This window comes from Anabrus simplex, chromosome 5 (assembly GCF_040414725.1).
Source record: "Anabrus simplex isolate iqAnaSimp1 chromosome 5, ASM4041472v1, whole genome shotgun sequence".
NCBI lineage: Eukaryota > Metazoa > Arthropoda > Insecta > Orthoptera > Tettigoniidae > Anabrus > Anabrus simplex.
In genome coordinates this window covers 108,950,138-108,966,692 of record NC_090269.1, presented here as the reverse complement: position 1 = coordinate 108,966,692, position 16,555 = coordinate 108,950,138, and the positions used below count along the sequence as shown (strand labels likewise).

The following is a 16,555-nucleotide window of genomic DNA, read 5'->3' as shown; positions in this document are numbered from 1 at the left end:
AGAAGAGAACTTCTTTGAAATCATTTAAAGAAAGGTCTACCGGGCGAGTTGGCCGTGCGGTTAGGAGCGCGCAGCTGTGAGCTCGCATCCGGGAGATAGTGGGTTCGAACCCCACTGTCGGCAGCCCTGAAGATGGTTTTCCGTGGTTTCCCATTTTCACACCAGGCAAATGCTGGGGCTGTATCTTAATTAAGGCCACGGCCGCTTCCTTCCCATTCCTAGGCCTTTCCTGTCCCATCGTCGCCATAAGACCTATCTGTGTCGGTGCGACGTAAAGCAAAATAGCAAAAAAAAGAAAGGATTGATTGATTGATTTGATTGATTGATTGATTGATTGATTGATTGATTGATTGATTGATTGATTGATTGATTGACAATGAAAAGCTTCCTAAGTCTTATAACCGCAGCGGTCCGAGGCGATCGAGAGTTGATCAAGGGATGTTGGATGGGAAAGTATGTGGAGAATGCCAGATTCAGCTAAGGACTCCGTAATCACCAAAATAGGCTTCCAAGCTGTGAACATATGCATTGAAGATACAGAGCTGAACATGAGGTATTTCGGTTCTAAAAGAAGCAACCAAATACTTGGGTCGTTTGACTGCCTGTCGGTTTCATGGTGCCATTTGGACCCCGGCTGGACAGACATCACATCCGGTCCGTACATATAGCCTTTGTTTTCGAGTGATAAAACAGGAAAACTGACTTCCCTTTATAAGTCTACGACTATAAAGAACAGTTTCAAAGGACTTAATATGCAATATTATGATACTTTGTTGTTTTGGAGCTCGATCAAACGCAGGGGCACTCCGGTAATATATCAGTCTTTAGAATCTGTACCCAGCAGGATGTTGTGGGATTTCCATATGAGTGACGGCCTTCATAAAAGTTTTTATCGTGCTATTTCCGAAACGTCGTGTTTCCGCAGCTCCGTTCCTGTTCTTCTGTGGTTAGCGTGCGGCTCCGTAATCACGCACAACTTCAAAGCTACGGGTGTGGACGGAAATGTCTGCTATTCCAAATAGTAAAAAGTTAGCGACAAAGGATCAAAGATTTTAACTGAGAAGAAATATGTGATAGCCTCTGCGGTGTAGTGGTTAGTGTGATTAGCTGCCATCCCCGGATTTGATTCCCGGCACTGCCACGAAATTTGAAAAGTGGTACGAGGACAGGAACGGGGTCAACTCAGCTTCGGTCAACTGAGTAGAGAGGGTTCGGTTCCCAGCTCATCCATCCTCAAAGTGGTTTTCCGTGGTTTCCCACTTCTCCAGACAAATGATGGGATGGTATCTAACTTAAGGCCACGGCCGCTTCCATCCCACTTCCTTCCTTATTCCTTCCAACTGTCCCATCCCCCACCAGGCCCCTGTTGAGCATAGCAGATGAGGCCGCCTGGGCGAGGTAGTGGTCCTCCCCTCCAGTTGTACAGTATCCCTATCAAATGTCCCACGCTCTGGAGCACTGCCTTTGAGGCGGTAGGGGTGGGATCCCTCGCTGAGTTCGGGGGGAAAAGACCAACCCTGGAGGATAAACAGATTAAATAAATAAATAAATAAATAAATAAATAAATAAATAAATAAATAAATAAATAAATAAATAAATAAATAAATAATACCGAGCTCGATAGCTGCAGTCGCTTAAGTGCGGCCAGTATCCAGTATTTGGGAGATAGTAGGTTCGAACCCCACTGTCGGGAGCCCTGAAAATGGTTTTCCGTGGTTTCCCTTTTTCACACCAGGCAAATGCTGGGGCTGTACCTTAATCAAGGCCACGGCCGCTTCCTTCCCACTCCTAGCCCTTTCCTATCCCATCGTCGCCGTAAGACCTATCTGTGTCGAAGCGACGTAAAACAACTAGCAATAATAATAATAATAATAATAATAATAATAATAATAATAATAATAATAATAATAATAATAATTAAACTTGTGTCCTCATCCCGAGTTGGTGCAGATCTTTTCAGACACATCCCCAATAGGGGTAACGCGCATGTGCCATTTCAAACTTCCTGCCATTCGTAAATTTCTGGCAGAATCGGTAATCGAAACCGGGGCCCGAGGATGGAAGCTAATAACACTAACCGCTATGCCAGGAGGTTGACAGAATAATAATAATAATAATAATAATAATAATAATAATAATAATAATAATAATAATAATAGCGTCATTTCAGAAATATTCTTAAGTTGGTATTGATCTCCAGGATATCAGATGCAGAAACTCTGCAGAGATGGAGAAAAAGAAGCAGATGGCACATGAAAGATTCCCCTTCATCATTCATTATCTCACATCTAAAAGGATAAAGAAAGAGAGCTTGAACATTGAGCAACACCATTGGAAATCCAGGCTGAGGTCCGGTGACTGTCACTGCGTAAAGGACCTGTGATAAGAGATGGTATAGTCTTTCAACTCGAAGAGAAGATTCTGTATGGACACCAGTTACTGTTCCTTGGAGAACAATGAACGGTCTAAGAACGAAGATATCGAAACGCAGAAGCAATGTGAAGAAATTGAGTTGTGTTAATGGCGAGAGATTTGGGCATCAGACCGTTTACTTCTCTTAACTTGTGAGCGTGGATTGGCGACCACGGGGTCTTAGCTGCTTCCACTCACTTGTGCCATGCTCCTCACTTTTATTTATCCTATCGGACCTTCCTTTTTCAACTCTTGTTCTTTTCCGTCTCCGACGATATTAGAGTATTCGAGGTCTAGGGAGTCGTTCATTTTCACGCTCTTCGTGGCCCTTGTCTTTCTTTGGCCAATACATTTTCGAAGTGTCGGACCCCTTCAATTTTTAGCTATGATTGGTGTTAATAGGCGACGGTCGCCTAGTCGTACTTTCTCTTAAAACATTAATCAGCACAACCACCACCTCTATTTAAATTTGTAAAATGTTCAAATCAAATCAAATCAAAATCTCTTTATTTGCAAATGAGGTGTCTACCACGGTGGCAAATGGTACACTAAAATACACTATTGTCAAACACTAAATATTAAATTAACAAGAGAAGAAAATTTTCCTATAATACAATATTATACAATTTACGCTAATAATATTTTCTATTAAACCCACAGCTCATCCTTAATAAATTTATATTGTTTACACAATTCTACTTATAATATCTCCTGTACTACTTACAAATATAGTCAACTGATATACAGTATGTGGAATTACTTCAAATGATACTATACAACTGGTATAAGATTAAACTTTACATTGCATTTATTTACTTTTTTTTTTTACACATTCTGGAATCTAAGTAGCATAACGACCTGCTGCGCCTTAACCAGAGCCCCTTTTGCCACCACTTTTCAGAGTTCCTGAAGGGCCTTCACAGCTACCGTAGCGGTCCCAGGGCCCTCGAAGTCCCCACTGTACTTCACCCCTACAGGGAGTCTCCTACTTTGGCTGTCCAAACTCCTTAGACCAGGGGATGGAATTAATTTATTCACACACATTTTTTATTTACATTAATCTGCACTTGTCGAATGCCCTCTAACATTTCATTTATTTTCTCTGTTCCTGTTTATTCTCTTCTTGAATATCTGTACAGATTTTGGAAAAGGATCAAACACTACCCCTGGTTAACTGTTCCACTCCTTCACACCCTTCCCAATGAATGAAAATTTACCCCAATCGCTTCTGCTAAAATTCCTTCTAATTTTATATTTGTAGTCAGTCTTGCCGATATAATTATTTTCCAACTGAAGCCTCTCACGGATATCTCCCCACGCTTCTTCTCCTGTATAAGCTCTATATAATCCTATAAGTCTAGGTTTCTCCCTTCTCTTACTTAAAGTTCCCCACCCAAGTTCCTTTAACATTTCTGATACTCGACTCTTTCTCCTGAAATCCCCTGCACACAAGAGGACAGAAGGTTGGCAACTGACAAGTTTTAGATGGTATTAGGAATTCGAACCACACCCTTTCACAACCTTCTATACTATCATATATTTAATAGGAGTATTTAATAATAATAATAATAATAATAATAATAATAATAATAATAATAATTTATGGCGTAGGGATGTGGCGAACCCATCTCCCAGTGGGAAACCACTGCAATCAGCCACCCGAGTATTGGCGGGAAAACCATAACTATTCGGGTAAGGAGGAAATGCCTGCCCGCAGGCGGAGAACATCTAGGGCTAACAACCTTGGTTGTATTCAGAATGAGCAATTTGCTCTAAGCTAAGCTAAAGTTTCTAAAGCATGATGGTAAAACAAAGACATGAAGTTAATGCCCCAGGTGGCTACTTTTCAAATAAATCCACCGTCGCCGACAAGCGGGGGGGGGGGGGATGCAACATCATGCTAAAGACGAGTCGGAGCGTCTTGGAAATCCTGAACAGTCACGAAAGCTGAAACCCATATCTAAGACTTTTTTTGGCAACGTTCAACATAAACAGTCTAATACAAACTGGTAAGATGAAACAGTTGACCAATGCCCTCCACGAAGATAAAATCGCAGTAATGCCTTTGCAAGAAACTCGCTTCACTGACGAAGATACGTTTGAGTCTGAAGGGTATCGGTTTTTCAAGAGAAAAACCCATAAGGGAGTAATGAAAAACACTCCTATCTTCGGTACAGCTTTTGCTGTCAACACCAGAATCCTCAGGCCAGTCTCAAATTTCGAAGCTGTTAATGATAGGTTATGCCTACTATTCCTGCGTTGTGCAAATGAAACATATACGCTAGTCAATGCACATGCTACAACTAACGAACAAACCAAAAAAACCTGGAAGGCACAGATAGATTCTGGAACGTCCTGGATGCCAGATTAACGAAAATCCCAAAACACCACGTCAAGATCATAATGGGTGATTTTAATGCACAGGTAGGACGTGAACGGAAACACAGGGAAGTTGTTGGGCTCTACCCAGCACACAAAAGAACTAACAAGATTGGAGAACGCTTCGTTGAACTATGTCATAACCACAACCTCCAACTGATGTCTACACACTTTCGTCACTTACCAAGAAAACAGATGACATGGAGATGCCCAAACAAAACAATAGGAGAGTTCCAAATTGACCATGTTGCTATATCTCGAAGATACAGTCCGGAAATCATGAACGTTACCGTAAAAAAGGAAATAAACATAGTCACAGATCACTACGTATCACTAATCAAGTTTCGGCCAATCCCTGTCAACAAAAATAAGAACGAACCTACCATATTTCGCTTTGACACAAAAAGCTCAGAGAAAGAGAGAATGAATTCAAGGAACTTGCCCAACCAGTGGAAAAAGACTTCAACAGCACGAGAAAGCAGATGATACAAGCTGCAAAAGGAGTGGCCGAAATCAAGAAGAGGAAGTAGCACACGTGGTGGAACGATAACTGCGAGAAGACCTTAGGGGATCGTCTGAATGCCTGGAAAAATTATTACTCCTCGAAAAAAGAAGAAGATTGGAAGATGTACAAAACACAACAAGCACAAACAGCAAAATTAATACGCAGTGAGAAACGCAAGTATGAAAAGGAACTACTGGACAAGATTGAACAAGACTTTCATAGAGGTGAGACCCGTGAATACTTCAGAAATTTTAAAAAGAACGTACAACGATACAAGACACCTTCCCTTTGCTTTCTAAGGAAATATGGAACTCTTGCAACATCAAATGAAGAAAACTGCGAAATCTTAGCTAAGTATATTAACGACCTTCTAAACTGTGAAAAACCAGCCAATCCCATCAAAACAAACAAACCAGTGAGCCAAAACCTGCCATCTTCTCCACCAAATCGCGATGAAATCAAACGCCACACAAAGAGACTGAAAAATAACAAGGCTCCTGGTGAAGACTCCATGATTGCGGAACTGTGGAAACATGCCCCGGAAGAAGCAATTGACACCCTACACCAAACCATTGTAGATATATGGGCAAATGAACAACTACCAGGGGACTGGAAGCTAGCCTTGATCCATCCTTTACACAAGAAAGGAAATATAAGAGATGTGAACAATTACCGTGGAATTTCTCTTCTGTCAGTAGCCTACAAGATCCTGTCACTATCCATCCTTGAAAGACTAGAACAGCAAGTTGAACACAAACTCGGGGAATGCCAAGCAGGTTTCCGAAAAGGCCGATCAAGTGCAGAACAGATACTTAACCTAAAAACCATAATAAGATACCATATCATGAGAGGTCGAACCTACGTATCTACATTTGTAGACTTCAGGAAAGCATACGACTCCATCGACCGTGATGTGTTGCATAGCATCCTTGCGGAAATGGGAGTCGATAAGAAACTGCTGGCGATAATAAGGGCAGCACTAACTAATACCAAATCCAAAGTAAAATTCCGAGGATGTCTCTCTGAACCCTGTGAGATCAAGACAGGCGTTCGACAGGGAGATGGGATGTCACCTTTTTTGTTCAACTGCGTACTGCGTTAAAAGAAAGAAACCTTTACAAATCCGTAAGGATTGGGACAAAGAAAAACGGAGTGGAAATAGATTGCTTATCGTTCGCTGATGATATAGCCCTTATGACAAAAAATTTCGGAAGCGCAACAGAACAGATCAATGTGTTGAAGGAAGTAGCAGAACAAACAGGTTTACAAATTTCCTTTCAAAAGACAGAAGTAATGTCAAATATCAAAGATGATACGGCACAACTAAACACCAAATATGGAACGATAAACCGTGTTAGTAAATTTAAATACCTTGAGGAATGGATTCAGCAAAATGGACTTGACAAAGAGGCCATAAAAGCAAGAATCAAGAAAATGTCACTTTCCAAACCACCCGCAACATATACAACAAAAAGTGCTTTTCCCTGAACACAAAAATTCGTCACTACAACACTGTCATCAAACCAGTAAAGCTGTATGCATCTGAATGCCTTATCCTGTCTGAGAAATGTTTGCTTGCGGATTTAGAGAGGAAAGAAAGAAAGATCCTACACACCATACTTGGCCCAAACTATAAAAATGGCATCTACATTAGAAAATCCAGACAAGAAGTATACTCTAAGATAGAGAAGATCACGGACACAATGCGTAAAGGCAGAATTCGCTTCTACGGTCATATACGACGGATGATAGACTCTCGATGGACGAAACGTATCTTCAGTATATTTGACTCAAAACCAAAAACGGCAATTCGATGGTACGTTAATGTCAAGAAAGATCTTAAAGAATTGGGCCTACAAGCAGAAGATGCACTAAAGCGAAATCTTTTCAGAGCAGCCATCAAGACTTTTGGGACTTTTCGGGACGAAAAACGGGCAACTGGTGCTAAATGGACAGAAGAACGTCGTGCTAAACACAGTGAGCTAATGAAGACGATGTGGATCAAGCGAAAGATGAACAAATGCCAGAATGTAAAGTGAGGCTTATCGTGGTCCCTAGTTGGCCGATTAGCGAAGTTGAATGAATAATAATAATAATAATAATAATAATAATAATAATAATAATAATAATAATAATAATAATAATAATAATAATAATAATAAAATTTTTAGATTCCAAAGAAGCATATAACACTTTTCAATACTCTAGAATAATTTCAAGTGGATAAAAAAACAAGGGCATTAATCAGACAAACATTAACTGGCACTACTTCAAAAGATAAATTCTTAGGCGAAATATCTGAGCCTTTTACTATAAACACCGGGGTCCGTCAAGGAGATGGAATATCTCCGTTACTGTTCAATCGCGTACTTGAGAAAGTAATCAGGACCTGAGAAGAGGAAATTAAAGGAATAACCCTTGGTAGACTACTTGCACTGTCTGGCCTTTGCGGATGACATAGCAATCCTTTCCAATAACAGGCAAGAAGCAATTCATTTAATTGAAAAATGACATGAAATTGCCATCAAAACGGGGCTTAAAATCTCGCATGAGAAAACTCAATACATGGAAGGAGCTTCACGATATTTATGGTAACTAAATTCGGCAAAATCTTTCAGGTGAACCTATTCAGATATTTAGGAGAAATTATTCAGCCCTCTGGTTCAAACTGCGAAGCAAATAAAGAAAGAATTTCCGAGTTACAGAAAGCTTACAGGGTCACTTGGAACAGGTGAAACAAAAATTAAATATCTCGGAAAGCAAAACTTAGAAATTCAGTAATCAAACCTGAAGCGTTATATGCTTCAGAAACTGCAATCATTGGTGGCGGACCAAGGACATAGAGAAACAGGAAAGGAAAATTTTTAGAAATTTTTTGGCCCAGTTTGTATAGAGGGAATGCGGAGGAAAAAATCATCCCAGGAACTATATTGTCTTTCTGAAAAAATATCTCACACTTTTCGGAAAAGACGTCTGAAATTTTATAGACACATTATGAGAATGAACAGTAACAGACCAATTAAAAGAATTCTCAACCTGGCCCTTTCATATGAAACGAAGAACAGCTGGCTTTTTGAAACTGAAACAGATCTCCAGGAAATCAACATCTCGGAAGACGTTATACAGGACAAATGTAAATTGAGAACCGAAATCGACAATCACCAGTTTGAAGACACCAGAACCACTATAACTTGGACAGAAGAACGAAGGAAGAAGCTCAGCGAGAGGATGAAGAGATTTTGGGAGCAGAAGAAGGCCAACACATCAGCTAAGCTGGTTCAATCGAGCTCCTAAGTAGGGCATAACGATGTAAGTAATAATAATTTATGGGTAAAATATCTGAATTACGTAGAATAAATTAAGGCAAGGTGATGCTTTATCTCCATTCCTATTCAATTGCGTCCTGGAGAAAATACTAAGAATTTGGAATGAAAAACTGAAAGAACACAAACTATCGCCAATAACACTCGAAAAAAAGAACAGAAGTGTTGAAATAAACTGTCTAGCATTTGCAGAAGATTTTGTCACATTTTCAGAAAACCTGAAAAATGCAGCAATACAAGTCGATCTCTTGGAAGAAATAGCCAACAGAACAGGTTTAACCCTAGAACACTAACCCTATTTCGCCACACATTATTACTAACCCTTCGTAAATTTGACTACTCCAAATCATAATTGTTATATTTTTTACGTAACAGCTTATATTTGGCAAGATTTTGGTTATTTAGGGTGCCTATAGTGTCGTAAACTTATCATGAATCAAAATACGTAGATATTAAATAATTTTTTATGATTATTTATTAAATATAGAAAACTTGACAGACAAAAAATATGTATTAAATGAACACGTTTTATAAGAAATGAATTTTATAATACAACATATTCAAATAAACCCGTAAAATTATGAATGTGGGTTATTTACATTGCAAAGAAACCAAAACTACCAAGAAAATAAATAAAATAAGTGTAAATGTAAAAAAGGCATGAAGACACATTATACTTTTAAGTTCACACTATCACTAACCGTTCGTCAATATGACGACACCCACCTAATTATTACAAGAATGAGCAAAGATATCAGCAATCGCACATGCCACAGTCAATAACTGCTCGAAAAAAATCAGCTACCGGTTCACAAAATGACGGCAGGCACGCATGCGCGGAAGGCAATAAACTATACCGTTCTGCTACCTACCGTCGTAAAATGTACCAAGGGTTAATGTTCTAGAGTTAAGAATTTCTGTAGAAAAAGCGAAGTTTATGACAAACATAAAAAGAAATGATCCAGAATTTCTAATAACAGAAATTGGTTGAATAAGGAAGGTAAATAAATTCAAATATTTGGGAGAAACAATTCGAGAAAATAGCTTGGAAAAATCCGCTGTAGAAGAGAGGATACACAAGATGGAAAGAGCATGCGGTATAACTAGAAATGAAATGGCGTAGTGCCGGGAGTGTCCGAGGACATGTTCGGCTTGCCAGGTGCAGGTCTTTTGATTTGATGCCCATAGGCGGCCTACGCGTCGTGATGAGCATGAAATGATGATGAAGATGACACCCAGCCCCCTTGCCAGCGAAATTAACCAATGCTGGTTAAAATTTCCGACCCTGCCGGGAGTCGAACTCTGGACCCCAGTGACCAAAGGCCAGCTCGCTAACCATTTAGCCATGGAGCTGGACGGTATAACTAGGAATATCTACAACTAAAAGTGTTTATCTAAAATGAAACTTAAAATACAACACTACAACACAGTAGTCAACCCGGAATTCCTATACGCGAGTGAATGGCTGGTACTGAATTACAAGCTGAATAAATTGGAAATACTGGAAAGAAAAAATTATACGGAAAATACTCGATCCGCTGAGAACTACAGAGCTCTGGAAATCAAGAAGTAATGATGAAATATACCGGAACATAGAAAACATAACAGATACAATGCGGAAGAGGCGATTGATATTTTTTGGACATTTATACAGAATGGTTGACAACATGTTAACCAAACAGATCTTCAAATAGCTTTGGAACAAGAAGTCAACAACAACCTGGATTCATGATGTCAAAAGAGATGTGGAAAGAAACAACGTAAGAGAAGAAGAAGGAGCACAGAGAGAGATATTTAGAAAGAAAGCGTTAAAAATGGAAAGATTCCAAGGTCGGAAGGGAAAGAAAACAGACTCAAAATGGAGAGGAAAGGGAGGCAAGAGCAGAAGAAGAAATATTGGAGGAAAAAATAACAAAGGATGAAGCATTGAAATTGTCATGTGGTCCGTAGGAGACCGAAACGGAGAAATAATAATAATAATAATAATAATAATAATAATAATAATAATAATAATAATAATAATAATTGGCAAGTTTCGGAAGGGGTTTTATGATTTAGGTGTTCCTGGACATGGAATAATAATAATAATAATAATAATAATAATAATAATAATAATAATAATAATAATAATAAGAAGAAGAAGAAGAAGAAGAAGAAGAAGAAGACGTAAGAAGGTGGTGATCGTAAAACTTGGGATCGGAAGTTTCCTAATCGGGCTATACGCTTATTTATTATTTTGTGTAGAGTATAGCTTTTAGCGCCAGGAGTGCCCGAAGACATGTTCTGTTCGACTGGTTCACCTATTTGACATCCATGGGTGACCTGCGCCTAGAGGTTTGAGATGCCGATGATGAAAATTCACGGTATCGGAACATAACCTACTCGTGTTAAGTAACACCAAGGGGTCTGCTCAGGGCTTACCGTCTCCATTAGACGAACGAATCACCATCAACAGCGTCATATGCCTTCACTCTATATGAACGCTGCGGCGTCCCATTGTGTTATTCTAGGCTCATTTAACGTGTGTGCACCCTTCCTTTGTGAGTCCTTCCTTCCTCGCCATCTTCGGAAGTCTTCAGGTGTAATAGCATTCGTCACTGCTTAAGATACAGCTGGCAAAAGATAAAAAGGAACGTCGATTTTCACAATTACACGTACCATAACTGAAAACCAAAATATGTTTTCCATGCTTCGAAAATTCAGATAACTGAGCTCGATAGCTGCAGTCGCTTAAGTGCGGCCAGTATCCAGTATTCGGAAGATAGTGGGTTCGAGCTCCACTGTCGGCAGCCCTGAAGATGGTTTTCCGTGGTTTCCCATTTTCACACCAGGCAAATGCTGGGGCTGTACCTTAAATAAGGCCACGGCCGCTTGCTTTCCAATTCTAGTCCTTTCCTGTCCCATCGTCGCCATAAGACCTATCTGTGTCAATGCGACGGAAAGCAACTTGGAAAATTCAAATGCACATTTTCATCGTTCTTATAGTAGTCTGTGAAAGGAAGCATCTTACAAATACATAAAGAAATCTGTGCAGGTCACTGACTCATGAAACACTGAAACATAAACATGCGATACTTTACCAGTTTGACCCATAGGTTGATGTTGTCCTCAGCATAGCCCAGCATGAAGAGCGCATACATGATGCACATCACGATGATGATGACGAAGGCGATGAGAGGAAAGAACCACCACACTGGCGAAGAACAGTCTGTGCTTGCAGCCAGGAACACTGCTGCAGCGATTAGGAACACGACCTGGAACATATAAAGTATGTTTTGTAGTGTAGGGGAAATATTTGATCGCGTGTTGTTACAGACGCATCGTTGACCTATCTCATTGTTTATGTCCAATGTGGTTGATTCTTCCTGCAACCGACGGGCTGTTCCCACTACTATCCCTAGACCTAAACAACGATTGGCTGATTCCATTGCATTTGTGTTTTTGTGGATCATTTGTGCACTATGTGCACTTTGACAGAAGCGAAATTTACTCTACAGCAAAGTGAATTAATGTGTGTTCGCAAAATTCACACATTAAATATTGGTGAATACTTCAGGATCTACTTTCCATATAAGATACTGAGTGCTGATAATCTCATTGATGTGGTCAATAAAACCACCACCACCACCTCTACCTTTCTAGTCTTTGTGATGGATTATTTTACTAGGAAACACAGGAACTAAAAATCTAATTGTATGATGAAGGAAAATTTTTTAGTACTGCTTTTCTTATATTTACAGTGTTCATACGTGGAAGTTATGAAGTAAAATTAGTAACAGTGTTATTCACTTAACGTCCTACTAAATACTTTTACGGTTTTCGGAGACGCCGAGGTGCCGAGATTTAGTCCCGCAAGATTTCTTTTACGTACCAGTAAATCTACCGACACGAGGCTGACGTATTTAAGCACTTTAAAATACCACCGGACTGAGCCAGGATCGAAACTGCCATATTGGATGAAGAAATGTTGAAAATAAAAGTATTTTCATAATCATAAAAAAACCGATAGCTTGAATATTATTCAGTAACCCTCGACAAGATCTCTTCTCGGTCAGCAAGGAAAATATTAGGAGTCGTCGAATATTCACTCTTGCACGTTATTTTTTTTTAACTTACAGTTCTACGGAAAATAATTCACATTTTCTATTTACGAATGTTTGCATTGAATGGAGATCTTGGCATTGCTCCCACGAGATTGAACGGTGATCGTTCTATGCAAACCGCTCTGCTCGGTCTTGCCTTCCTCACAGCCAACCGCTTAGCATGTGAAATTGCTCGGACGTCAAAGTCAAGTTAATCGAAGGCTACTGATCTAACGACAGACCAATAAACATACAGATGGGCGCTGAGTACATGTAATGGTTAAAGGTTGTTTCCTGTACTTTACATGAGACATATAGCAAGTAACATTACGATGTTCCGCCCTGTCTGACGATCAAAGGAAGTATTTTAAATTGCCTGGAGTACCGAGGAGAATCTCGAAACTGTTCCTCTGATGTGATATTTATGCGGCGATAACTCATTCATGATCGCTGTAATTCGCTAAAAGCCCTCGAAGCGTAACAGATAACAGGACATTATTGAATAATAAACAAGCAAAAGAAGCGTAAAGAAAAATCTTACGTTATCTTTCTTTCTCTTACTAGTCTCTCTTCACGGAAGATTTGCCTGGGACTTCGGACGTAATGAAAGATCATTTGAATACCAAAAAGCAGCGTCTTAAACATGGCATTTAATACAAGGACTCGGCTGGATTAGAGTATTATCACTTGGGCGTCCTACCCGCCGAGATGAAACAGAACAGTGAACATGCTTTGTGAAGGAACTGATCGAATCTCATCAAAGGGACAACGTTTTAGCATTCACCAGTATGTGGCCAAACAAACGACACTGAAATGTTATTTACTTGCGTTGGTACGGTAAAAATATGTGTACCATCACGTGCCAAACATTGTTCATAACGTTTCTCAGTATTATTGAAACCGGGCGAGTTGGCCGTGCGCGTAGAGGCACGCGGCTGTGAGCTTGCATCCGGGAGATAGTAGGTTCGAATCCCACTATCGGCAGCCCTGAAAATGGTTTTCCGTGGTTTCCCATTTTCACACCAGGCAAATGCTGGGGCTGTACCTTAATTAAGGCCACGGCCGCTTCCTTCCACCTCCTAGGCCTTTCCTATCCCATCGTCGCCATAAGACCTATCTGTGTCGGTGCGACGTAAAGCACCTAGCAAAAAAAAAAGTATTATTGAACATCTTGTCACACAAACGTTCCTCTAAGGACACAAAAGTGATGTTATATTCTCGCGTAATAATAATAATAATAATAATAATAATAATAATAATACCAAGCTCGATAGCTGCAGTCACTTAAGTGCTGCCAGTATCCAGTATTAGGCTGATAGTGGGTTCGAACCCCACTGCCGCCAGTCCTGAAGGTGGTTTTCCATGGTTTCCCATTTTCACACCAGGCAAATGCTGTACGTTAATTAAGGCCACGGCCGGTTCCTTCCCACGTCTAGCCCTTTCCTTTCCCATCGTTGCCATAAGACCTACCTGTGTCGGGCCGAAGTAAGGCAACTTGTAAAAAAAATTAAAAACAATTGACTTTACGTTCCACGCCGAGGTGCCGGAATTTAGTCCTTAGGATTTCCTGTACATGCCAGTAAATCTTCCGGCACGAGGCTGACGTATTTGAGCACCTTCAAATATCACCGGACTGAGCCAGGATCGAACCTGCTACGGTGGAGTCAGAAGGCCAGCGCCTCAGCCACTCAGCCCGGCCCAACGCGTAATTTGGAATATTTCTAGGTGGGTGATCTGTCTTGAAAACGGATTCTTTCAACATACTCCATATGTATAAATGTTGTTATTGACGAGAGGCTGGCATATTTCCGCACCACCAAATAATTCCGGATGGGACGGAACCTCTTAAAACGGTTTCGGAAAGCCAGAGCTCCAGTTTCGGTATCACTCGGTCCAGCTCACACCAAGCAGGGCAGGAGCTTAATTAAGGTCAAGGCAATTTCTGGGACCCCGTGAGATCTGGGGAGCAGGAAAGGTGTAGTTGGGGACACAACATGACGGCCTCAGTTTCTGGAAGCGAAACTGTCAATTACACCCTGCACCCTGCTGAGTTAACGAGTTCTAAGTGATCCTTGTTTGGTGGGAGAGGTGGCCAAACCACTTTCTTCACACTCTCTTCAGTCTTTACCCTTTCTTAGTGTAGAGTCTTGTGGACGATTTGGTAACTCCGGCTACAGTAGAGATAGTCAATCCTATAAACCACTAATAGACACCGGGCTGCCGCTGGAGAGGTGAGGTCGTCATGTTTTGTCGTCAACTATTCAGGAATGGAGGGAGGTCCACGAGAAATTAATCGATCTCCAAAGTGTCGTTGCAGAAGGATGAGTGACTCCCCCGCGGCGTGGGCTATAGCTCCGTCTTGCTGCATCATGCATTATCGTTCGAGGGACAAGTTTCTGGTGGGAAAGGAATTAATGAACGAATTAATTAATTAATGAGTAAATAAATGCCGCCTCTGTGGTGTAGTGGTTAGTGTGATTAGCTGTCATCCCCGGAGACCCTGTTTCGATTCCCGGCTCTGCCACGAAATTTGAAAAGTACGGAGTCCACTCAGCCTCGGGAGGTCAAATGAGTAGAGGTGGGTCCAATTCCCACCTCAGCCATCCTGAAGTGGTTTTCCATGGTTTCCCACTTCTCCTACAGGCAAATGTCGGGATGGTACCTAACTTAAGGCCACGGCCGCATCCTTCTCTTATCTATCCCTTCAAATCTTCCCATACCCCCACAAGGCCCCTGTTCAGCACAGCAGGTGAGGCAGCCTGGGCGAGGTACTGGTCATTCTCCCCTGTTGAACAATGTTTGGCACGTGATGGATGGTACACATATTTTTACCGTACCAACACAAGTAAATAACATTTCAGTGTCGTTTGTTTGACGACATACTGGTAAATGCTGAAACGTTGTCCCCTTGATGAGATTCGATCAGTTCCTCCACAAAGCATGTTCAATGTTCTGTTTCATCACGGCGGGTACGACGCCCAAGTGATCCACTGATAATACTCTAATCCAGCCGAGTCCTTGTATTAAATGCCATTTCTAAGAGACTGCTTTTTGGTATTCAAATGATCTCTCATTACGTCCGAAGAGAGTTGTATCTCCCGATCCAATGTCTCACGCTCCAGGCGGTAGAGGTAGGATCCCTCGTTGAGTCCGAGGGAAAACCAACCCTGGAGGGTAAACAGATTATGAAGAGATGGGTAGATTTCCATATCACATTCAAGTTGCGCCGTTTTATTTATTTATTTATTTATTTATTTATTTATTTATTTATTTATTTATTTATTTATTTATTTATTTATTCGTCATAACACACTACAACAGAAATTACCAGCAGAACACATGGAACTGTCTCTTGCATGAAATGCTCAGCATGCCCTCCGTTGGCATTGATACCTGTATCAACCCACCGTCACATTGATTGTCGTGTCTAAGTCTGAAGTATTACTCTTTGTCGATTATCTAAAAGTTTTTTTTTTCGATTAAAACCACTGATAACTGAAGGAATTTACAAAATGATCTAAATGCTATATCATTGTGGAGTAAGGATAATAAATTACCATTCAATGTAAATCATCATCATCATCATCATCATCATCATCCTTTCACGTATTAGTCCTACGGAAGAACTGTTACGGTCTATACAAAATTTTCACGCCATATGTTCCTGGAGCGTCCCAGAGATCTCTTCCCACCGGGGCAGTAGTTTATGACTGCTTTACGGATCCTGCTTCTGTCCATCCTGTTTAGGTGTTGCAGCCAATTTCTCTGGTATTCATAGATGTATTCCAATATGGGTCTGCTTTTAAGTTCATTCAGCACTTCGGTATTTCTCTTGTGTTCCCACTTAGTGACAC

The 16,555-nt window shown here is 40.6% G+C and overlaps 1 protein-coding gene across 1 annotated transcript in view; it reads right to left on the bottom strand.

The window, feature by feature from the left end:
• LOC136874663 (uncharacterized) overlaps window positions 1-16,555 on the bottom strand; it is a 159,487-nt gene that overhangs the window by 69,134 nt on the left and 73,798 nt on the right. The window contains exon 2 of the mRNA XM_067148294.2: window positions 11,700-11,873. Within this exon, the coding sequence (XP_067004395.2) occupies window positions 11,700-11,873 (174 nt within the window). The remainder of the gene's footprint in view (window positions 1-11,699; window positions 11,874-16,555) is intronic.